Source organism: Ixodes scapularis, unplaced genomic scaffold, assembly GCF_016920785.2.
Source record: "Ixodes scapularis isolate PalLabHiFi unplaced genomic scaffold, ASM1692078v2 PGA_scaffold7__128_contigs__length_106722199, whole genome shotgun sequence".
In the NCBI taxonomy this organism is placed as follows: domain Eukaryota; kingdom Metazoa; phylum Arthropoda; class Arachnida; order Ixodida; family Ixodidae; genus Ixodes; species Ixodes scapularis.
In genome coordinates, this window is record NW_024609882.1 from 18,743,675 (window position 1) to 18,769,282 (window position 25,608).

A 25,608-nucleotide genomic window follows, 5' to 3' on the forward strand; every position below is an offset into this window, starting at 1 on the left:
GCAATCTGTTTCATAGTATGAAACGTTATTCTGGTACATACATGCTGAATATACTGCTGCATTTAGAGCAAACCTTGGTATGTTGAGAGAGAAGAGCTATGCTAATAATAATAATTTTTATTTTGTGCAATTCAAATGTTTAGAAAAGGTGTACTTCAGTTGAAGTAAATTCTCCGAGTATGTTTTTGTACTTTACTGAAGGTGTATTTTTCTTGTTACTCTCTGAAGAAAGTACAACTTGCGGCTTCAAACTAGATTCACCAAATTTGGTCTTGTTAAATTTCTATCACAAAATGATGCTTTGCCAACTCTGAAGAAATACTGGGAGTGACGTTCTACTTTCACCACAAACGCAAACAGACGACGCATCGCTCCGTTTGTGCCGGGGGCGGCTTTCCCGCAGCATTTCAAACTCGCTAATTCTAGCTCGGTAAGCGCAAGCGGCAGGGTTAAAAAAAATTAGCACGATGCTCCTCCGAGAGAGGATTGCTTGCGGAAGCTACGGCGCTAACGTCATGCTCTATCCTAGTACGTACAACCACCTTAGTTGCAAGCCAGTGCAAGTGGTATCAAATTCAAAAGTGAGAGTGAGAATACGTTTATTTCAGAAAGGGGACACCGGATACCTTGACGAAAGTCATCTTATCCCTTGGGGAAAGTTGGGAATAAGGGTTGGGATGTTAAGAATCTTGACGAAGTCAAGAAGGATGTCGAGGATTAGCTTCCTGTCTGGAGGACCTCGGTTGGGGGTAACCCAGTCTTCGTAGTTTTGTGGTGCGAGTTCGGCGACAAGTCTTGAGGTGGTTCCTGTCGTTTTCTTGTCGCTTGACAGTCCCAGATAAGGTGCATGCAAGTAGCCGGTACATGGCATAATGTGCAGTTAGGGTCAGGGCCCGGGTCGTCTTCTGATGTTGGTTTGTAAAAACGCTTTCGTAGAACTGGTGTAATGGCCGTGTTGGTAGCGAGGCGCCGAAGGCCCACCCGCTCCCACCGTGAGTATTTTGATGGGAGCGGGTGTTCCTCCGTTGGCAGTAGAGCAGTCAGCCTCGCTTTCCGCTCTTGTCTTGCGAGTGTCTTTATTTCATCGGGATCGGGGTCCTCGGTGGGTATTGCGGCGGAGGAGTCCGGGAGGCCTTTGAGAAGTCAAATTCAGAAGTCAAACTTCAAATGTTATGCCGTTCTCCCCCCCCTCCCCCCCCCCCCCCCAAAAAAAAAAAAGGAAAAAAATTGTGGCAGTTTATTTTATCTAATATTCGCTGCCATTTCTGAAAATAATTCCGATGCACCCCAATCACCCCTAAAATAATGCGTACCAGAAGATTAAAAAGAGTTATAGGGGCATGAAAGGGCATTACTTTGAAAGTGAAATTTATAGCACTTTACTTCATTGCGCCCGGTGTACTTACTACTTTACTTGAGCCTAACCTCATTTATGTTGAACTTTACCTCAAGTATGTTTTAGACGTACTTTATCCAACAATGAAATGTGTACACCCATTTGCGTGCTTAGAGGGGGCTTCAACGATTTGAACTCATCATTACACCTTCACCCAGTTGTGTACTTTGTGTGATACACCCTTCAGCATATTCAAGGAGTAAGGTGCAGTGCAAAGAAGTGGCAACATAAAAAAAGTGAAAGCCGTTTACAACTCCCTGTAACACCGAATTGGAGCGCAGCTCTTGAGGAGGAGGAGGGAAGGGTACCGGGGGGTGAAGTGACCTGGGGGGGGGGGGTCACGTGACGATGCCGATGATGTCATCAGTGACGTCACTGATGACGTCATCCGTGATGATGACGATGCGGATGCCGGTGACGTCATCAGTGACGTCACTGATGACGTCATCAGTGATGATGACGATGCGGATGCCGGTGAGGTCATCAGTGACGTCACTGATGACGTCATCAGTGATGATGACGATGCGGACTCCGATGACGTCATCAGTGATGATGACGATGCGGATACCGGTGAAGTCATCAGTGACGTCACTGATGACGTCATCAGTGATGACGATGCGGATGCCGGTGACGTCATCAGTGACGATGACGTCATGGGGAGGTCACGTGACCTCGGCGGGGGGGTCACGTGACCCTGGGGGTGGTCACGTGACCTCTGGGGGTCACGTGACCTTGGGGCCATGTGACCTTGGGGGATCGCGTGACCTTGGGGTGACCTTGGTAACGGCGACGCCGCTCAAGCCGGGAACGGGCCCCTAAGAGCTGCGCTCTAAGATATGGCTGTATCGTTTCCCTTGTACCAATGGTTTTTACAAGATTTGTGGGTCTTCAATACATTGGCAAGAAGAGAAGGCAACATTTGCAACCTCGTTAGATGCTGTGGCGATCCCCGGCAAAGTGCTTGCCTGTCAAATGTGGGGTATACCTCAAGTGAAGGGGCACTCAACAAAGTCATGATTCCGACGGCGTTTACACGTCAAAACCATCTAGTGCATGTTGCATGTAACCTACACACGTACAAACTATCGGGTTTGAATGAAATGCGAAAACGAGCGCATGGCCATCGACACATGCTGCGCCTTCTGGAGGCCTCTGGAAACTGATAAAACTACGGGGTGGACACTGGAGAGTAGCGCGCTGGGTGTGCGTCAAACTCCGATGTGTTTGAACCTCGCCCAGCACAACCCATGCATGCTTCGACGCTGTGCTGGTAGTGCGCCACAAGTTCCGTCACTGTTCGCATTTCATTCGAACCCTATAGGACACACTGAGTGCCGTATAAGAAAGTCGCGACATACCTCTGAAATAGATTTTTGGTTTTCAGCGTGCTGCCTCTGCTAGAAGTGTTTTAGGGTGTTAGCCCTGGGACAAGCCTTAAAGCTCTCGACTGACGCGCAAGCAACAGTTTCAGCCTGGCAGAGAAGCCTTCCCCAATGTCCTCTCCCTTCCTTCCGGCACTCACCCCTCTGTTGAAACCAGTGTGTACAGGAGTTACTCCCCACAGAGGAGGTTTCCTCCTTTGTGCTTGCACGGGGGCCTTTAAAAAGTGTAGATAGCTTGACTTTCTATGTACAACTGGATGAACACAAACAGATATTCCACACCAAAGTAAATTCACACAAATCTGACAAGCTTTCAAACGTTCCGCCTTTATTTTCCGCCTAAAAACAGAGCATCTCAAATCAAACTACATCTCTACATTCCACGAGCCGTGTAGAGTTGTCATCAATCAAGCTCTCTGAAGTAGGACTTGAGTATTAACTTCACATTTTAAATATTTCACATAAAAAACAAAACAAAAAATACACGTGTTCACAGCCGCAAAATATACGGGTTTTAAAACATTTGGCAGCATGGCACGCACACTTCGATGGTCTCTTAGGTCGGGCTCAACGATTTAAAATGGCCACCAGGATTATGGCTGCTTAAAAGGGCGTCCAGTTTCGGATGAAAACAGGGGTGTCCCTCCCAGCAATAGGCGTGACAAGTTGTAGGTCGTCCTGAATGGCTACTGTGCGCAGCCAATGGCAGAACGGTGTCGAGGAAATGTCCACAGCGAAGACAGCGCTGTCCTCCACTCAGCAGCACATCTTGCGGGGCACAGACTGCGCTACGGGCACTACTCCTCCATCCAGTGCCACAGCCCCGGAGGTGGAGTCGTCCATATTCACGGCCTTCTGAGTACGAAGTATCTGAATCAAGGACATTAACAGAGACAGTTGGTTTTGTTTTCGGAAATAAACTCGTATTGAGAGATCTATATATAAAAAAAGAAAATACTTGAGACCATGGAAAACAAGTTAGAGACGCCTTCAGTGCTAAAGACGGCACACGTATGAGGACCATTTACGCCGAATTAGTGGGAGACAGTATCTGTTACATGGTTGCCGCGCGATTTGCACCATTGCGCTTACCCTAACGTCCTGCTTTATTTCACCGATTCTATCCTTGTATGAAACACTGAATGTACTAAAAAGTTTCCCATCATCGCTCTTCGTAACCTGCGCGGGCTGTTTTGCTGTTAGCTCCGCTGTGCGCGCTTTTCTCCGCGCACCGATGAACTGCGGAGAAGCTGCACTCAAAGAGTAAACATCTCGATTTGACGCATCTCGCTTTGCCGCAGCGCGACCGCATACTGAGGGAGAGCGACACTCCAGAACATGTTGATACACGCGTCGGGCATTCGTGAAGAAATAACAAAACTTGGTTAATTTTGACTTAACTTGCAAGAAAAAATTATTAAAAAAAGGCTTGAGGTGCATTTAGGCACTTCTTATGAGTTGTGAATGCGAAAGCATGCAAGCCGCTCGTCCGCTCCCTTATTTCGTCTGCTACGTACCTTTCGTCGCCGGTCAGCGCGCGCGCGCTCTCGTCTGCGCGCTGACCTTACACGCTCCGTGTTAACGGCGCGCTGACGGATACGCAGCGCCATGGGGTGAGCGGTCGTTGAAACTGACGGGCAGCGGCCATTGGTAGCCTTGTCGGCGCACGCCTGCCAATGGGACCGAACCTGAAATCTATCAGCTTTACATCGCTCCTTTGGGATCGGGGAAACTAGGTGCCGTTGTCTAGGCTTTTCGCGTGGTTTCATAGCTGGGAGCCGGCTTCACTTGGAGAAAGGATTCGAGGTGCCGTTTGGCGCGGCTTGCTCCATAGGACAGTCAATACTTTAGCATTGAAATGGGGGGCTAGTACATTTATATTATGGATAGCGATCCTGACAAATCACGGGCATAATTGTTCCCACTTTTCTTGTTTTGTTTTTATATAAGTTTGGGGTTTAGGGACGGACTTAGGAAACAGCGAAATGATTTATAAACAATATTGATGGAGCGTCGCTGGGTTGCATTACAGCTGCAGTTTTTATGTCGAATTCCTGGATTATCTGCCACTTTCAGAACTCCAGTGGTTCGAGGGTACATTCAACAAACTTTAAATTAAAGCTCTGCTAAAAAGCAACTGTGCGGTGATGCAGTCAACAGTACGGGAGTATTGATTAAAGCTGTGCGCACTTGTCCTCTCTTCGGAAATGCCACGCAAAGTTTTTTTCTGAGATAAGAAGGGGCTCAGCGTGCTACGAATGGAAGCTCGTGAATAAACTTGCCGAGTTCAGCAGGATGTTTTAGGAAAGAAAAGATCGTCTACACACCGAGTTTGCATGCACATATAACTACACGTGTATAAGGCCATCGATATGCATAATTAGGAGATATCGTTCGCTTTTAACTTAATGAAAAGTTGCATGGTCTTCTTGCAATCTCCAGCATTTAAAGAAAGCATCCAATTTTGTGGTCAGAATTGTTCTGTTTTACATTTGTTTTCAGTGGAATACTATTGGTTCACTCATGGTTCTACATTTCAAAGACCATTCGCAAAAGTTCATGCTATAATATTAAAAGCGCTAACACTAGACGAGGACAATAGGGAAGACAAACAGGACGAGCGCTCGTCCTTTTCGCCACATTGACTTTGTCTGTTAGCGCCTCTAGTCATAAACCACCTCGCCTGCTTCACCACTTTAGTTCATGCTTTGTTTTCATCAATCAGCAACTACTACATTTGACAACTACTTCAATCAGCAACTTCTTCGATCGCAAAAAAAACAAAAAAAACATTAACTCTCCCATGGAGCGCAGCCGGCGTTGTCTGTGCCCGCGAAAAACGAGCAACTAAATCACGGCAGTTAAAATGGCCACGACGCGTCATAGTTCCAAGGAACGCCACCCCACAAAGAAGCTCTCTCTCCTCTGGCGCTGCGGCCCGTGTGCAGGTAAAAGGGAGAGGGTGGCGCTCGCGCGGCCGCCGCGTCAGGCGTGGCCGGACGAGAGGGAGCGGGATGTTCCCGCTCCGTCTGCTAGGCCTAATGAAGCACTGTCTGCCAGTGGCGCGCTGCGGTTTTTTCTGCTCCTAAGGCGCCGAGGAACATCGCGGCGCCTGAGGCATCTATAGACGCTTTGCGGCAGCTGTGCATGGGCGCCGCCATAAATAACCTTCAGTTTCTTCCTCTTATTCCGTTTATTTCACTTCATCATTACCATAGCAGGCCAGGTTATTGCCACATTAGATTCAATTGTGTCCTTTTCTAAAGCATCGGCCTTTGTAAAGGATCGTCAACTACCGTTTCAGTTGCTTGGCATCTCGGTAAGACAAGAGAAGGTCAGCAATGGCGGCTGTAATTTGGCGCGTCTATATCATCGGCGGCCGCAATCTCGGCAATAGCGAAACGCGATCGCGTCCACGCCAGCACTCAACGGCGTTCAATTGGACATTAATACTTTCGCATTCACAACTCATAAATGCTTAGGTAACTTCAGCATTTGTTTTTAGCGTGTTTGGTGCTTTTTGCCGAGATTAAATAGGCGTTAGATCTTATCAATCAGCTGTTATGAATGCTAACGAGTTAGGATTGAGGGAGGGCAATGAGGTTTGTTTCTTCGTTGGCTGCAGGCCAACACATGAACCTCAGCATGGGGTTCACCGAAAAATGAGTGAAAATGAATCGGATGTTCGTGTTCGAGAAGTTAGTTTGTTATTTTTTTTCTGCATATTTCGAGCTTCGAATCAACTGAGCAGTCACATTACTGCGATACTAACAGTGTGAAGTTTGCACGCAGCAATCCTAGTGTATGGTGGGAGTCCGATTCGCCGCACCATAGGTCCGTTGTACAGCAAATCGGCATCCAACTTAGAGGCCGACACCGTACTTATCAGTTATGTTATCATGTTATTCGCGACTCGTTCTCTGGCGTTCTTATCGGCTCATATGCCGCAACCTCGTTGGCTGCGGAACGTTAATAAGCTATTCTGGATTCGACACGCACTGCGTTTCTTAACACTGTCGGGGGAGATAAGGTGACGAAAATAATCCCTGGAGAAGGGGAACAAAAGGAACAAAGGACAAACACAAATCTCCAAACACAGCTAGGTGACTGGTGCGCGACCGAAAAAATCCCCCTGGTCCGGGTATCAAACCCGGGACCTCTCGATTACAGGTAGCGGGTACGCTTACTTGACTAATGAGGAACCGCGCAGCTTCGTCGATGTTCAGGTTTTCTTTCGCGGACGTGAGGAACCAGCCCGCGAAGTTGTTTTCCTTGCAAAACTCGTTCATTGCACTGGAACTGTTGACTATGCCTTCCTTGGACATGTCACACTGCAACGCGGGACTCTGAATCAGGAGCCGGTCAAAGCTCTCTTGCAGGAATGGGGCACAGAAAGTAAGGGCGTGCGAACGCTGCTTCGAATCGAAAGGCGCAGCCTTCATCTCTATTGCCGCAGCACTGCAAAGAGAGCCGGCACGTCGCGGGTTTCTCTAGCACTGGGAAGGCTATGAGCGATGCTGCGCTATTCGCTTCGAAGCAGTATTCACAGCGCAGCCCTAACAGAAAGGTTCGACTACTTCGAGTTGGTCTAAGGTATGCGCCGCATACCTTAGAGAATTGCATAGTCACACAGTTTTCTTGATTGCGCAACATATTAAACAGATTTTTAGATGGCAAATACAAGAAAAATTTAAATCTGATTTATATACCTGGTCCAACCAGGGTCGTGGCGAGGCACGACATAATGCCAATGAAATATATTGACACAAATAAGATGTCATGATGATTCGAGACATTAAACAACGTTCACAGCCGATATGAAATGCCAATGAAACCGCATTCTGGCACCACGTTCCGGCAAATTTCGTGTTATATGTACGATTCCGGAGAAGGAACGTATACCTTATTGCCTAGGAGCACACAGGGAATGCTGTTGCCCTCCGGCTGCTGAACCTTGCTGTCCAGATCCATCTTCCACTTTTTGACAGCTTCGAAAGTCTGAGATCTCGTGACGTCGAACACAATAAAGGCGCCGACTGCTTCCTTATAGTAGACCCTGGTCATGTTGCCGAACCTCTCTTGCCCTGGGGTCGAAGCAAACCGAAATGGACGGCAGTAAGTTTGGGGCGAACCAACTGCCCCTCCGCTGCACTTGCCCATTCACGTAACCAATTAACATCGGTTGGCAATGCACATGGTCAACAAAAACGTGCCTTGTCAACAACAACCCAAGAAACACGAGTCGTAACCCATCATGATCCCGCCTCCTGCTTCCCGATTCGACGGTTTTTTTGTAGCTAATTATCCAGTCACATTTACTGCGGAGCGGTAATGAGATGCATGGTACCCGACCCGCACTCCGTTCTTAAACTGTCCGCTACTGTCGAACATAAAAAGGGAATTTTGATTACTCGTTCACGAACCTCACCCTGAGTCATGACATGAAATTCCGTGAATTAATTTCTCTAGTGCTCGTGCGCAGAGGGGGACACAGTACGTTCGGAATATTTGGGAGAGAAGTAGCTCTGGTCGTACTTCGCTACACATAGCTTGCACATGACTTCATTCAAAGAGCGCTCCGATAACCACCAAAGAAGAGGGAGCTCCCCTCTTATCGGGATCCTCTTTTGTGCCTCCCGGATTTGCACAGGCGTCGCTACTTTCCTCACAGAAGAATATAGAAGATTAACCCGTCACTCAAAATTCTTACAAAAGCAGCTTCACTCTTCTCCTCTTACATGGTGGTCAAAAGGTGACGTCAGTGCAACCGATATATTGTTTGGCGATCACTGCCTTCTCCAGTTTCGTGTTTCCTGCCGCGGCAGTTTGTACAGATTCATACGCTTCTAAAGAAATAAGTATCAATGAAACGACACATCTCGCTGAACACAGCTGTGTGTTCAGGCTCCTAGACGAAGCTGCCTGACCGTAAGTTGAACGGAGTCTGCGAAGCAGCGTGGGCGTTAGCCTTTATTTACAATACACTTTTCTCCATTCAACTTTACTCTATTGCAACAACAACAACAAAATAATTGTAACACGCTGCCGCAGCTCACAACAACTGCTTCCTTCTTTTTTATGTCTGTGACGAACTTTTTTGCTAGGTAGTGTTGAGTGGGAGCGTGTTGTACTGCTCAACTTACCGGCAATGTCCCATAGTTGAAGCCTGATAAGAGTGTTTTCATCCCAGTTGATGACCTTCAGGGCAAAGTCAACACCGATCTGTGTAGCTGGATGTAAGAAACATTCACTGTAAAAATAAACAAAAATAAATAAATAAATAAATAAATAAACAGCCAGGAGGGTTTGTGGTCCGAAGTTCAAATCGCAACGAAGTGTGACGTGCCATAACTATATTAGCGGTTAATTTTGTTATTATTATTATTAAATATTCGAATAAAAAATTTTGAACTAATGCATTAGTAGAAAATGATTACTCCACCTACGTTAATGTCCTGGCCGTGATGGACCCAAGTAATTGTCATTTTATTCAAACTGCGTGGAAGACGGTCACTTCTGCAATTTGGGTTTGACGATTTAGGTAGATTAGGGCATATGATACATCAGTAGCGCCTGAACAGGAAAGCGTGGGGACCGGGGGGATAAGTAATTGTTTCTCCCAATCATTTGAAAGATTCATCATCCATCCCTCTCTTTTTGTGCCCTACCCCCCCCCCCCCCCCCCCTTTCCAAAAAAAAAAGAAATCGTTTAAACATTTTTATATCCCTGGCGTATATTATAGTTTATAAATTAATAAAAAGAAACTAATTTTGGTCAGGATACGGTGGCCCTGTAGTGGTGCGAGAAGAATTGATGGACGTAGCGTTTGATGATGCTTGTCTTGCCCGTTCCCAGGTCTCCGATGACGAGGATCTTGTACAAGTGCTCTCTCTGCTGTTCTCGCATCATGTCATCCTGGAGAGAACAGGCGCTGTTCTTAGTTTTGGGGATCAGTGGCCGAGCGCTTTAACAAACCGCAGCTCAGAGAGGACAAGATCACGCTGCAGAGTCCAGGGATCCCGGGTTCAAACCCCATTCCTGCCGTTTTCAATCTGGATGAGTATACCATGCCGGCGTGAGGTCGTGTATCACTACTGCGTGATGCATGTTGACCCCAGGCTAACAATCATACTGCACTGTCAAAATTTATCTACAGTGTCGAGGCGACAGGCACCTGCTGACTAACTCCCCGCTGTCTAGTCATACACACAGCACATTTGCAAATCTCAGTTCTCAAACAACTGCATGGAGTACACCGGGCGTTATTTGTGTGAGGATGCACCAAAATAAAGGGACCACCGAAATCATTTTCTTACTTTCGCATAACACTGCACAGAATGAACCGTTGACGCTCATAACCTACAAAACGTGCACTAATGTTGGTTTTCTTTTTGGTCTTTTTTTACGCTACAGAGCATACACAGAACAAGACTGGAGAAAAACGAGCAGCGTTCATCCCGTTATTTCGCAGTCTGAAAAAGCGGCCACGTTAGGCATAATTGCTGGAGTTGAAAATAAGTGAGCCCCAACCCAAACGTCCGCCAAGGAATTGATTTGCATAGCTTATACAAAGTACAGGGTGTACTTTAAATCAAATAAAATCCACCCGATCAAACAAATCCACCCCCCCGCCTCTCAAAGAAAAATAAATATATATATGCATTGTTGAACGTTGATTCTCCACCTAAACGTCCGCTAGAGTTCCGAACCTGCAGATGCCAAAGTTTCAGCACAAACCGTTATCTTATACTAAAGTTATAATTGATTTTCTAAAATTCTCAATGGAAAAATGGCGGCCGATCGAGATCGAGCCATAACGCCAGTTACCGAAGACGGGCAAAACTGGATTCATATTTTCATTGAAATTTTCAGAAAATCATTTATAACTTCTGAATAAGATAACGTTTAGAGTGCTTAAATTTTGGCATCTGGATCGGACCTCTAGCGCTACCTTTTGGCGGAGAATGAGCGTTCGGCGACGCGTGGTTTATTTTTGCTGTGTAAAAAACCTCGTGAATTGTTTTGGGGGACACCTTGTATAGACATTTTCCACAGGGGCGCCGCCATCTTGAATTGTCGTCACTTCCAGTATGGGCGACGAAAAAAAAGTAAAACGTTTCAACCTGTAACCAGTAAAAAAATAGAGTGGAGCCAAAACGATACTGTGTGACGGTTAGGCTTATATCCTAAATGTCTTCTATTGGCGTGGTGAGGGCAAAGTAATGTTTTCGCCCATACTGGAAGTGACGACAATTCAAGATGGCGGCACCCTTGTGGAAAAGGTCTATAGCGCTCCCACATTGGTTTACGGGCTGCCATATTTGTGCACCGTATACGGCTCATCGTTTCCTACAAGCTCATGGTGGAGACGGTGAAGACATCGCTTTTTTGCACGGAGTACCACGAACACGTGCCGCCCGCAACCGGTATCAACATATAAAGGTGCATGGTACAGAGAAAAGGTACGCCCGCGATTACCCCGGAAAGCGGCATCGCGAACTTACTTCGGTGGCGGACGCCTCTATCGCGTTGGAAGTCATTGGACGAGAAGAAAATCCAGCGTGTGTCACTTCGCTGCTCCCTTCAAGTTGGTCAAGCTGAACTGAGACGTACCTTTTGGGAACAGAGCGATAGGGTATCGGCGAGACACTCGCCCCGAGATAGGCGCATGGAGGAGCCCGTGCTTCTCAAGAGGAGCTCGCTTCTCGCTCCCGTCGGTGTACGGAGGTGAATTTGAAAAGTAAAGACCGTTCCGCTTGTGTTCGATTCACGCTCGATGAGTATATATGTACAGCGTGTTACCGAACACTGATTTTTTTTTTTTTTTTTTATTGCAAAAATGAATTATGCGTTTCGGACCGCTCAGTCCTTGCCGAAATGTGGAGCTAGCATCCGGACCAGATGTCGAGGTTTCTGCACTAACCGTTATTTTATTCAAAAGTTGCATAGAAGTGATGTTCTCAAAATTCAATTGGAAAAGTGAAGCCCGTTCTCGGTAATTGACTCCATCAATTCCCCGTCCCATGAATTCGGGTCTTCTTCGGTCACTATTTTCCCATTGAAAATCGCTTATAACTCTCAGATAAGGGAACGGCTATTTCTGAACCCTTGGCATCTGGTCCAAAGTCTCAGTTTCCGCCCAAGCGTAGCACCAGCTACGTTTGGCCGCAATCTGAGTGTTCAACTTTTATAACTTAATCTCGTTAAAAAAGTTTTTATTTTAGGGGGGGGGGGGGGCGCTTTGTAGTTTAGTTACATTTAGTTATGGTTCGCACACTCAAGAAAAGTTGTTCTGCTTTATGGGTTCCCAATGTGTAGTCTTGTCTTTTGGAGGGCGAAATCACTCGTTCAGGTAGATTGGGTTCACGACTGATACACGAAGCCACTTCGTCGATTGTTTCTCCTTCAGGAAAAACAAAACAAAAAAGAAAAAAAAAACAGTTCCGGTCTTCAATTTGGCCCTGACTTGGGCCAGCCGCTTGTAATAATCTAGTTTGACTTTAATGACCACCGACAGTGCCGTATGTTCCAAGAATTTCCGGAGACGGAAAAGAACGGGGATGTAGGTTTGCTCAGCTTAGCGTAAAAAAAAGGTTAGGGGGTATCCACCGGTCGCCATATTTGAGTGCGACGCTCAAAACGAGCGGGTAGTTAATAGACAAGTTGCTAAGACCAGCAGTCTTGGTGGACCGAAGTTCACGTAGCAAATGAGCAGTGGACTCTCAGTCGTGGCCGCCAGTGAGCACCTCCCATGCAACAGGACGAGGATGGCGGAACGTCTCTTTTGAACAACCGGCCTCCATCACGCGCTCGTTGCCTTTGCGTCGTACCATTGCCTCCTACATACTGACAAAGCCTGGCAGATCGCCACTAGAAGCGGCCGCCGAAATGAAAAAGGTGGAGCGGCAGACAACGGACGAGAGGGGAGCCACGTGACTGGCGCCCCGCTGCGGCGAGACGCCGAAACACACCTCTCCTGAGCGAGCAAGTGTGTTTTTGGTCCTCGCCGCTGAAAAAAGTCTGCGCTGACATCCAGGTTCCCCGAGAAATGACTCTTTGACGCTCTGTGCTACCATATCCTCGCGCTCCAAATCTCCGACCGGGCACTCTACGACTCCGTCGTCGAACTGCCAGGCTTTGTGTCAAGAGACACCAAAGCGCTGTCGAATGTAGGAAGCTCGCACTAGAGGCGGGGCAACTGGAAGACCTTCCTGCCGTTCTCATACTGTCAGGATCTATAAAATGCAGGGGTTAAAGAGCGTTCTGTAGGAACTCTTCGCCTGGCCTTGTTTATATGTTTTCCGTAGCCTTTATATGCTATAGTTGGTGACAGGTTAAGGATCCAGTAAGTTGGGGCTTTTTAAACTTTGATGCCCAGCGACCCGCCAAGAAAAAAAAAAAAAAAAAAACAGTCGCGTCGCAATAACGTGTTATAGTTTTAATGTGTTTTTACACATTTGTTCATAAAAAAAAGCCGCCAAAGCTAGATTACTTAGGTTTGTGCAGGTGAGTTATACGGCCAGGAGGGCACGGTATAGCAGCATAATCGTCACAATGAGTTGGTTTGACGAAGATCTGTGCGTCAACATTTTAATTCGTGAAAATGAAACACGTGGCTTTAATTTAAAACTTGCTAGCGCCATCGGAAGCCACTAAATAGTCAAATTTTAGAAGGATTTCTAAAATTTGACGCAAAAGGTAGCACTAGTGCAACGGGCGCAATGATGGCGGCGAGGAAACGCGGATGACAAGAGGCGATAGCACCGCGCGGGTACGTTTTCGCACCCCTAGCCTGTTGCACGACTGATATTTGGTGATTTTCGATGGCGCTGAGCAAGTTTCTCACGGGAACCATAGCTTCATCTTCAACAATTCAAAAAGTGAATTAGCAAATTTTAGTTACTTAACAGACTTACCGTGGCGATTATGCCGCCGTGTAACTTACCTACACAGACCGTTTTAGTGTAGCTTTCACGGCTTTAAAACAAATCAGTAAAGCCTTAAAAAACACCCTGCATACAGATTAACGTGAGAAGCGTTATTTTCCACAATTATCTATGCGTATAATCTAATACGGGGGTCGGCAATCCGCGGCCTGTGAGGAAATATTTTGCGGCCGCCGGCACGCTACCAAAAAAGAATCCCCCCCCCCCCCCCCCAACGCACACACACACGCACACACTCCAGGACCACTGGTTCAAAAAGAATAACTGGTGGCAAATGTGGTGTAATGGAATCTATTAATTTCCAAATGGCACGACTGGGGATTAGTTCATTCTTCAGGTTCATCTATCGGCAATTGCTGTGGATCAAAGTGATGCGTTGGGAATTTAAGGTATGTGGTACCTAGAATAAATGTCGTCCGGAATAACGACTTGGACCATGCATCGTTCATTTTAAGAATTTTGTAGCGCATAGAAGCTTATTCTAGGGCTGTCCAGTACAGCAAGAGTTTTGCATTTTTTTCTTGTTTTTTTTTTTTAGCTTTGTAAAAACATCCTCGCAGGGCCTTCCTCATTCTGACTGGGTGGCGACTTGGCATTGCTGTTGGCTGATATCTCATACCAACCTAATGACCCGACTAGTATTACAAAGGAAAGAGAAACCCGTGGTGGTATGCTCTTAGACGCAAACGTTTTCGAGCTGAAGCTCGGGGTCTCCCAACACCAGGAATCTCTATCAACAAAGAATGTATATAATTTTTCTTTGTGGGGAGTTTTTATAGGAGGAAAGAACACAGTGTTCTATAAAGAAAGTATATGCATGATATCAATCATATTACGCAATCTGAACTGCAAAGTCGGAGTTGGATTCCCTGATTTTGCGAAATACTCAAGCATTCAATTGTTTTCTTTATATTTTGCTTAAGACAGACATTGACCAAGTTCAGGAGGCTTACGAGACAAAATTCGCTGTTAAGCTGGTCCCTAAACAGATAACAGGTTGTATCATGTATTTTCCGCGAATGACTTCGCTAAGTTTTACTCCTGAATCAAGTTTTCAAATCCACGAAAGTTCGCAGCAGCTATGATTACAATGTTTCGTATAATATGTACATCGCCGAAGATGTTTTTTTCTTAAATGAAAACCGTCAAGTCCATTGTGTTTGCAAATGACCTACGAACACCTCCAAAGAGTTTTACGGCTCTCAGTTATTAGCTGTAATGGGAATGTGTGTCTTGGCAAGCAATACTGGATACCAGAACTCCGACTGAGTAAAAATGGCTAGTTTGGCTAGTTGGTTTTGCATCATGGTGTAACACGCCAAAGCAACGTGAACGAAAACGAAGGGAGAACTGGACAGGACGCGGCGTAACTTTCAACTGAATGGTTCATTCCGATGACATAATTAAAAATATATATATATATATATATTGCCGCGCGCCAAGTAGGCAGCGCGGCCGTAGCCTAACGGTCATCGCGCTTGCCTCCCACGCGAAGGGCCAGGGTTCGATTCCTGGCCGCGGCTATGCATTTTTGTTAACACTGTAATGTGATGTTCTGGTGAAATCGAGAACCGTCTAGCTGATTCGAGGTCAGAATGTTCTACGCGTCGAACCTTCTACGTCGAATGCTCCAGAAGCCAACGTGTGTACAAAAGCGGCTCCGCGGGCAAGCCGGAGCCAGTTTCGCCCCAGCGTTCGACTGTGCTGCTCCGCCGACTTCGACGCCCGCGACGCTCTGTTATTATCGTTGTACCCCTTTTATTTTTTGGCATAAGTTCGCCACATTAAACGTTTATTTCTTCCTGTTTATGTCCTATTTTTTTGGTCACCACCCGTGACAATATAAAAGCATGCACACTTGGCAGAACACAAGGATATGGTCTAAAAACAAACCCCCCTCAAATGCTAGCGTCATTGGTTGTTCAAATAGTAAAATTACTTTATCAGACTGAGAGGAAGCTCAGCAAGCTTGGGTTACGTACGTGTTCCGAAATCAAGAAAAAATGTGTACAACTTTTCAAGTTTGGGAGATTTTGTTTTATAACTTGCACCCCCCCCCCCTCCTCACCCTTCCCTCTCCATTGATTGACCTGGCCTGCTTCAATAATTTACGGCGTTTCGGCCCTTCTGCAGGAAAAAAGTGGCCGACCCCTGATCTAATATATAAAAATTTGATTAGTTTGTATTACCTCTTTCCGCAATCTGAAGGACTTGCGGCATCTGGTTTAAGTCATATTGGAAGTTGAAATAGTAGTACATCACAACGCGTTGGCTCCTTATATATATGTAGCTCTCGCCTCAGAGAGTGAGAGGTCAGAAGTGACCGAGGATTGTGATACATAGCCGGCGCACTGCTAATTGTACTTACGTGCGTCTGGAACGTTTTAATTACACTGTGACCGATTTTACATTCCGGACACGAGACGCCATGTTACAAACAAATCCCAATGAACATTTACCGAATGCACCACCGATCATGTCATTGCTCAGATAACAAAGTACTTAACTCTGAAAAAAAAAAGGCTGAATATTTTTACTTTCCTTGTCACGGTTACTTGTTTGATTGCAGCGTTAATTGTTTTGTATTGCATTGATATTAGCCCCGAGAGCGAACACAAGCGTCGCTGCGGTCGCCGCGCCCTGATTGGGTGAGGTGTACCGTGACGTCAGGAGGAGGACTCCGCTCCGCGACCTCGCATCGGCTCGCTTCCCAGCACCGGTTTCCTGGTTTGGCGTTGTGTGCCGCAAGGTCTTCGAAGAGCTGGAGTTCGTTTACCCGGTGTGCAAGACGTTGAGTTAAGCCAATATTGACGTGCTTCCGTATGTCCCTTTTACCTTTAAAATTGGGTTACAAATCCCGAAAACTGTCGGCGGAGGCAACTCCGCCGATGAACTTTCCCGTCCGCCCTCACGACACAAGGCAATCTTGCGAGGGGTCGGTGAAGCGGTGGCGCAAGTATTTCAGACGCTGAAATTCTGTTCCTTTTATGTTCATGATTTAAGACGAAATTACATTCCGCTTTTAAGGCATTTGAAGTGGCACTTATATCATGGGCCTTTGGGTGGTCGGCAAATTAGCTCGCTACCCCGACTCTGCGCTGCCACTCTGCATGTGCTGGTTCGCAGATGTTTTAAAGACTATGCGTCTGATGATCTTGGAAGTGGTCCTGGAATAGGGTTGTTTTACATAAATGTAGCTTCTTCGGGAATTAATTATATAGTTTATACGCCTATGCAGACATATTTCTTAGAAGCTGCACAATTACTGAAAATTAGTTTGTATAGTAGCACCAAAAACGGCCGAATTGCCCCCAGTTGCCTGCATGATATGTATTGAACTGCCAAAATATGAACGGCAATAGTGCCGTAATATGGAATGTTTATATTCTTCCTGTCATTCTTTATTCCAGCCTTGGGTATTCTGAAAATACACCGTTTAGTCTGAATTGTCATTTCCAATTAAAAGAGACACTGCTGCAGCTCTCCAAAAGCTTCCTCAGCCTCAAAACTCCCTACAGTTGGACTCAGGGATGAACAGTATTTCAAATACAGGTATTTGAAATACGTATTTCAAATACTTTGTGTATTTTGCATTTGTATTTAATTACAAATTGGGTAATGTATTTGACATGTGTATCTAAATACTAAAACGTGGATATTTCAAATACAACTGTAATTAAATACAATTTTCTGGGCGTGAATACATCCCTCAAATTTATTGTCACTGTCCAGAGCAGGAAGGAAACTACGTTCTGCACCGAATGCAGCGTCTCTAAATCAAGCAAAAGCGGTTAGTGACTTTGGGATTAGTCCGGGGCAAGAATAGTGACGAAATCGACGTTCACAGGCAGACGGGCTAAATAAGTGCCTGTGACAACTTGTGATGCTTTCCATCCATATTTCTGCGTGGAACATTCTAAATTCGCGGGTCGTCCAGATTTTCGTAACTGGTGCGAGTTGCAACAATAAAGAATTCTCTAGCTAGTGCTGCGCGTCTTGGTCGTCTCGGTTCTTTGTTGGTCTATACGAAAATGTAATCGACAAAAAAAAAAAAAGCTGCTTGAAGCTCTTTACCTTTTTCACCTATTACGTCCAAGCTGATTACACTTTTTGTGATTATATTTCTATTGCGTTATTAGAGCCTCGCACACTAACTCCCGAGTGTGCGATGCAAAATTAAAATGAGATACCCAGATACCCGTTGCAGGTGCCCTGAAGTCGCTGACGCAAATTTTGAGGAATGTATTTGGAAAAGTATTTGGAGAAGACAAAATACATTTGGTTGTATTTGTATCTTGTACTTAAATGCTTTTCTGGAAATGTAATTAGATTTGTAATTAAATACATTTTTGACGAAGTATTTTGTATTTGTATTTCGATACATATTTACGTGTATTTTGCCCATCCCTGGTTGGACTCTATGACAACAGAGGAAAACAGGAGGAACAGCAAGCATTCGAACGTCTGTCCAGTGGTAGATGCAGCACTAGTAGCAGAAATTGTGGAACCTGTGAAGGGCGACAGTCTGCGTGCAAAAGGCTTCTGGTATTTTAGCTTGAGGACAATTCGATTTAAGTAAAATCTCAATTTTAGGGCTTAAGGGACTAATAACAAGCTAGACACCTTCGCTTACGTTTGTTATACATTACTTGAGGGTTAATATCAACAAGTCCGCAGATACCACCCGTGTAATCCATTGAAATACTATCTGAATCCAGCAAAGGTCAAACGCGAGCAATGTATATAATAAATGTTCCTTGTCTTTTGTTTTTCTTTTTTGTTTTACTTTGCCCCTGCACTTGGGCTGTCTTACTTGTGATACTCTCCCCATGGCCCAGACTGTATTTAGCATGTTGCTCGAGTAGCATGCAGCTTTTCTGCTTTGGCGATCTTTGTTTAAGAACAGAGATACAAAAAATAGTATACATAACCTGCGAACTCGTTCAGACCATCAGCAGCATTTATTTTGCGATATGTAAATCTATAGTGATGCTCCTACAATTGGGGCCATATTTCTTTATTTTCATATACCAGCTGCGATTCATGCGTTGCCTGCCCTGTCAACCATGCTTAAAATGTTAGTTGAAGTTTCGCCTGTAGCTACAGGCCATACCTCAATAAAGGCACATATAAAGATGTACACTTCCTACGAAAAGCACGCCAAAAAAATTAAATAGAAACGAGCGCGCCGACAGCTAGCGTCGTCACAGCCTCCACAGGGCGAGCGGCGCGAGTCGGGGAAAAATTCTCTCCTCGCCGTGACGTCACGCCGGTTCGCCGTAAGGGGGCGCCACGCGAACTTCTCGGGGCTAATAGCTGCCCGTCTCTGAGGTGACCCCGAATGCGGATGCACTGCGCGAGTTTAAATAAATCAGGAATGTTCTATAAACATTTTGGGGGGAATTTGATTTGGTGTGAGGTTCGTTTACTCAGCACGTGACCCACGACTGGCGCGCGGGTCGTAAGAGTTGGTAGACTAAGCTCAAGAAAGAAAAAGTAAATTTAATAAATCTATATCTTGGAGCGGCTGGTACATATTTCATGCTTCTGTATGTCATCTGGTCTATTTGCCCAGACTGGTAGCTCACATAGTTTTTTTTAGAGCGTATGGGGGAAAGGGGACGGGGTGGACGTTTACCAAACATTTTTCTTTCAACATTTTCAACGAACATTGTGGCCTCCGACACCCAGTAATGAGGTTGTTTTTCTTTTTGCTCTGTCCCGTTTTACGACGGAGCTAATCCAATACACACGATTAAAAAACTATCGATACGTAGGAAATAATGTGTAATTATGTTTCTTATAGGTGGCGTTTTAAAGCGACCTTATTTGAAAAAAAAAAGAGAAAGATGGCATAGACTATCCTTTGGGTCGACTTTGCAGGCAATAGGGAGGCAGCTGCTAAGTACAGCGCGCACCATTCGTACCTGAGACAGATGAGGCCCCCACCCATGCCCGTTTCGATCTGAATGAATATAGCAACCGTGTGCGGACGTGTATATCTCTATACTGCGTGATACACCCCAGATTAGCAGTGGTACAGCGCTGGCTAAATTTCTCATCTACATCAGAAACACCAGACGCCCACTGAAATTCACCAACTTCCCACCGTGCCCACGCATGCACACGACAGAATTACAATTACAAGAACTGATCCTCAATGCAAAGGTGGCGTTTGAGTCATCCGGTGTAGTCTACAGGAGGGTTCTCCAAATCCCGGCCCGCGAAGGCGCTTCGGCACACCCGCGGATAGCCACGGTCGTTCCAGTGACGCCCTGCCCGCGGCCTGTTGCTACCAGCCCAAAAAATAAACGCTTGTTAAAAAAATAGAGTTGCGACATGCACAAAAGGCGCAAACGAAGGTATCAGAAACAATGAAAGAAAGCTGTAGTGTTGTGTGTACATTCACATTTTCGAATAGTAGCTTCGAATAATAGGCTATTCGATATTCGCTTCGCGATGAACTCTGATATTCGTATTTTTCAAAGTGTTGACCGCGGCGGGTTTACCCCAGAGCCGTGTATAAAGAATTTGGTCAACGGGAGGCGCGGGCAGCGCCAAGGCGTGCACCAGACGCAGAAAGTGGGCTTGAGATGCTCTAATTTGGCCAACCAGAAGCCTAAAAGAATACCCTAACGGTGGTAGCGAGAAATTGTTTTAATCAAAGGTATATGTTAGTATTTGGTTTTAATAAGTGCGTAAGAGTGAAGTGTAGTCACATTTTATGGTTGAATATTGGGGAGGAGGAGCGATCGTGACGCCCCAAGCGGTTAACTTTAGAATTACACGGATAGGGACAACAAATACAATGACTCAGCGCTCGGCCGACATAACCGAACGTGGCGTCAGCGTTCGGCTGGAGTTCGTGTTCTCCGGTGAGGGGGAGGAGGGGCTTTTTTATTTCCACTCAGGCCTGCATGAACAATGCAGCATGCACGGTCCCAGCTCAGCACAAAAGCCGAAGTGGGTCAAGCTCGCATTCTCTGAGGATAGATCCGGCACTTAACGTCGCTTCGTCGATTGTTAGCATTTTTTATATTAAACTGCGCCCTGCGCTCTATTGTAGAAGATGACATGGACGTGCCTATAAGGCCTGTGGGCATGTGCACAGGCCTTGTGTTGAGTAAACACTGAGGTGTGGGGAAAAAAACGGGTCACAGCGCCCCCTGTAGTTCGATCTCCTGCCCAATAGGGTGCACGTGATGTTTCGATCATTATCATGCACAAAGATGCAAGAAACGAATGTGCTGCTGAACTCTGTTTTGCTCGGACAGAGCGTGACCGCTCGGACGGCGATTCCCGGCCTTCGGCGCTTGGAGTACGGATTATGTCGATCGTTCCGCTAGTCGCACTCATCCACCATGACTTCGGATGACCGTGATTGAAACATCACATACACCATATTTTCAGTCACCGAGAGTTACTCCGACGCACTTATTAAGTTTGTTTCTGGCGACCACCACCAGGGTATTTTCAGCTTCTGGTTGGCCACATTCGAATTTCTGAAGACGCCCTGGAACACGCCCAGCACTCTTTCGGCCAATGGCGCCTCCTCATTCATCTCCTATACTTCCCAATGAATGACCAAACTCTACATATACGGCTCTGGTTTACCCCGTTGACCGCGCTTCTTGCCGAGCACCGGTGCACTGCGGAGAAGACACACCCGTGGAGCTCGCTTCCGCGGGTGTTGCTTGTCCGCAATGCACCGGTGCTCCGTAAGAAGCACGCTCAACGGGGCTAACCCGCCGCGATCAACACTTCGAAAAGTACAAATATTGTGAAGAGAAAACCGCACTTTCAAAGCGGGATGGTGCCCGCGCGCGCGTGGTGTGTCTAAAGAGAAACGGCAACTTCGTGAACGTTTATATACACTACAGTAAAGTTTTCAGAATTAAACTGTGGCTATTATGCAAAAGTATACAAGAATAATAGCCTGACTTGCTCCAAACGATTAACGAACTTGTTCTTTTGGTTTCGTCTTCCTAAAATGCACCAAAATATTTTTTAACATTGGCTGAATTATTGTGAAACACCCTTGTATGTTAGGCAGAGATGTCCTGACAACCTACGTTCATTGTTCATTAATATCTTCTATTATTTTCTGAAATCTTATATTTAATGAAGAATATTTATATGCAGCAAGAAGATTTATAAATCCAATTGATTAGGTTTAGCTGGGTATCTCCAAATTTAATTTCATGTCGAATGCATCGCTTATTTGCCGTTCCCACGAAGGCAATGAACTGTCAGAGGTCACAATCCATAAATTTAGCTAGACTAAAATTAGCATAGCTTAGATATGGACAAGTGGAAGCTTGGGAGAAACTTTTACATGATGCAGTAGTGATAAGCTCGGATAAACTATTCAATATTTGAATAGAGAATACTAGGCCACAGCCACTATTTGCTTCGAACTGAAAATCGACTATTCGCATCCTAGAAAAATGCATCGAAACGCCGGTTCTTTTGGCATATTATTCATTGTACATTTTCATCAGAAGAACTACTATTCGTAGTTTTCTGCTTCATGTCGGCGTAACTGAAAAAAAAAGAAAAAAATATTCTGCGTTCTCGTGTATATTGTGCCTAGTGATCTGATCTGATCTACCATTTTTATTGTTCTTCTGCCCTGCGTGAAACACGAAAAGTTCCATGCGCTTTGATTTATGTCTGGTGAGTTATCGGGGTCGCACCTGTTTGATAATGTCATAAATAGTCAATATAATACACTTAAAAATAAAGTTAATTTATTTGTCCAGCTTACATTTCGTTTTTGCATTTTTGCTCTAGTTTATAATTTTTCTATTTAAATGCGTATTTAGGCTTTGCTATTTACTATTTCCTCGTTTATATTATTCAGTCGAATTTCCGACCTCCGAGACTGCAACAGGTCTCCAATCCGGCCCCCTAGCCTAAACGTTTCTAGACCCCTGGCGTATAGGTGTCCACGACATATACTACCCTGGTCTACGAAAATGTAATGCATCTGTAAGCCAGATATTTCTGGACATTTCGAACCCTCTCAAAATAGTTCGAGGTACAGAGCCTCGACTAATCGTCCGTTTCATTAGGTCGTTCCCTAGCTCAGATCAAGATATCGGATAACGGCGCGAAGCACGCGCAAGGGCGCCGGTCGGAGTATCGGGCAACGTTATCGGGATGAAAAAACAAATCCTTTTTTTTTCTGAACCTACTTAATGCTGAATTATTTTCCACGTTCATCTATTGAAACAAAAGCACACTCTCACTGGTACTGCTCTCTAATTTAAGGGAAAAAATTCACATAATAAAGTACGGGTGCGCAAATAGTGGTTCCAATCGTTTAGCGATGCATCATTCATATATCCTTCCCAGTGCACAGCGAAGTCGCGGCTAGCGGGTGACAGCGCTATTCGAGTCGAACAACTATTCACACACCTCTATAAAAAAAAAAAAAAAAAAAAAGCAGACGCGATTTTAGCGCGGCGTAGATACGTTCAGTGAGTCGGCTTCCAGCGAGCTGCGTACAGTTATTCATTGCCGTCTAGTTGAGTAGTGATAAACGCTAGGCAAGCGCTGATTACCAGTCTTGCTCTTCGCAACTAACCGAGATTGTGGGGCGTTTTATCAATCTCGGCTTGCCGCAGCTATGCTTGACCACAGATTGACGTCGGTATCGACGAATGCCCCCACGCACAGATCCCACCTGCCTTAGATCTCAGACTCAAGTGACTCTTCCTCGACACAAATATTACCATTGTTCAACATCTTCACGTCATTCCCAGAAATAAGAGTGGGAAAAATGTTGTCATAACAAAGCCATTCGTCGACATGTTGATCACGAGTTGAGCGGTGTGAAGCGCAGACCGCATGGCGCGTTTTTCTGCACGCGGAAACGCGACGCGCTATGAATGCTCGCGCGGAAGCTGACGCGGGGGCACCCGCATGCAGACAAAGCCAAGCACCGCCGGCCGCGCGTTATCAGCGTTGCCAGATAACAGAATTCTTAACACGCGATGTAAGTGTTGACGCAAATACTACAAAATGAGAATTAAATGAACAAATAAGTAAATAAAACGGGTTCGTGTGTCAAAAGAACACCTTTTCAATTTTTATATGGAAATTAAAAATGCTTTTGAACACTTTGAAATGTGCTGAATACGAAACAGCGTACTGTGCAGGATCATGTGATAGTTCGACCGACCCTGATTGGGCGAGAGCCGCTTCGACGCCTCGGCGCGCGCGTCTTGTTCTGGGTCGGCTAGAAACCAACGCTCCCGCGAAAACGCGCGCCCGCGCGCAGGAAATGACGTCAGTTTGACGCCGACGCGCCTGAATCGCGAGCAAAAACGCGCCATGCGGTCTGCGCTTTAGTTTGTTTTCACGGGAAACGAATACAAGGCGACAGATTTACGCTTTGTAGGTAGACAATGTTTCCCGGAAAGGAGCGTTTGTTCGGGAACCATCTCGCATATTTGGAAAGTTGAGTGCACTCGTGGATAGCAGACCCTGCGTATAGTTGCCCATCGACCCTCGACAAAAATTAATGTCCCGTTTCAATACAGCCTCAGATTGTGCGGGCGACGTCAAAGCTAAACGGGCGAGCAAGTTGCCTTCAAGGATGCGGGCACCTCACCAGCGCAGGTACCGTACCTGTACTTTCACCCGAACATAGAGTAGTGGATTTACGTTTGCTGAAAGTGTTGCAGGACAGCACGAATACGGAATATTCTTGAAACAATTAAAAAAAAAAAAAAAAAAAGCAAGACAGTAAACGAAGAGGAACATGAAAACAATTTTCCTTTCCCACGAACACTATAAATATGACATGTTGCGCGCTTTAGCTTGAATTCGCTTTGTAGCGTCATGAATTTAAAAAGACCTCCAGATATTCGCGAGTCATAGTAAGGTGCCTCCAATGTAACAGTTCGGCACTCAACTTGAGAGTTTGTCAAAGCAAATGGAATGAAGCCGACCTAATTCCCACTGCCGTGAAGCTCTAATGTGCGAGACGACATTTTATTCGCGTCTTGTGGGCGCAAATGATGACATACAACGGAAGGACTACGGCAAGTTCAACTGGGCCAGGGCTACTTCGAAGATAAGCAGAAAAAAGAGCAACATATATGCAAAATTGATGAACCGCTTGGAAAAAAGGCTCATTGACAAAGGAACGCCCCACTCATCGAGAACTCGGGTCTCGTACATCGTACGGAAAAAAATGATGGCGTGTTAGACGTCGCGAAGTCTGACCGCCAAGACTGTAGACGCCCGTTGGCATGTGCATAGTGCACACGCCATTTAGTTACGCTGGAACGATACAAGCAAGAAAGAAAAAAAAAAAGAAAAGACGAGCCACTTACAACTGGAAGGCCGCAGAGACGTTCGTACCCGGTCCGGAAAAACACACGGCATAGCAGAGCGCCGAGAGCGCCGATAAGTTAGAGATAAGCCGTAATCAAGCGCTGACGCCTGGTGAACGATCGGAGTACTATCTTTTCACTAGAAACGTGGCGAGCAATACGTCGCGGCAGCGTTGTCGTCGAAAGAAACGAACATTCCGCGAGGTCATCGTTCGTTTTCATTGTCATCGCGAATCAGCTCCGATCGCACGCGGAGCTTCTGCTTCGTTGTGCGTCGGACTTCACTTGACGTGACGCAATTTTAGTTGGTAGAAAGTAGGGGTGTTTGCGAACGTTGTTTTGAATCAATGAGTGCAGCGTCATTCCTAGGTTCAGCACCGTAAGAACAGTCAACATATCAGCGAGAGACACATATGAATGACGCAGCGCTATCCGATTCGAACCACTATGCTTGGGGGCAACGTCCTAGATTGAGCGCCGATTCCAGTTGTGCGCACGCGTGCTTTTCTTCTCCTCGGAAATAAAACAAATAATTGCC

At 45.8% G+C, this 25,608-nt stretch overlaps 1 protein-coding gene across 2 annotated transcripts; it reads right to left on the reverse strand.

Annotated features, from left to right (window-relative positions):
• Positions 1-3,086: 3,086 nt before the first annotated feature.
• LOC8024654 (ras-related protein Rab-32) lies at positions 3,087-25,174 on the reverse strand. Of its 2 annotated transcripts, none has more exons than XM_040206562.3 (6): positions 25,071-25,174; positions 9,563-9,694; positions 8,922-9,000; positions 7,681-7,862; positions 6,966-7,109; positions 3,087-3,648 (listed from the first exon to the last, which is right to left on the reverse strand). In XM_040206562.3, exons 2-6 carry the CDS (start codon positions 9,686-9,688, stop codon positions 3,535-3,537), a joined length of 645 nt encoding a protein of 214 aa, XP_040062496.1. In that variant the 5' UTR covers positions 9,689-9,694; positions 25,071-25,174; the 3' UTR covers positions 3,087-3,534. The 2 variants fall into 2 exon arrangements, with proteins under 2 accessions (XP_040062496.1, XP_002406512.2); XM_002406468.4 differs by lacking the exon at positions 25,071-25,174 and adding an exon at positions 11,284-11,377.
• Between the last annotated feature and the right edge of the window lie 434 nt (positions 25,175-25,608).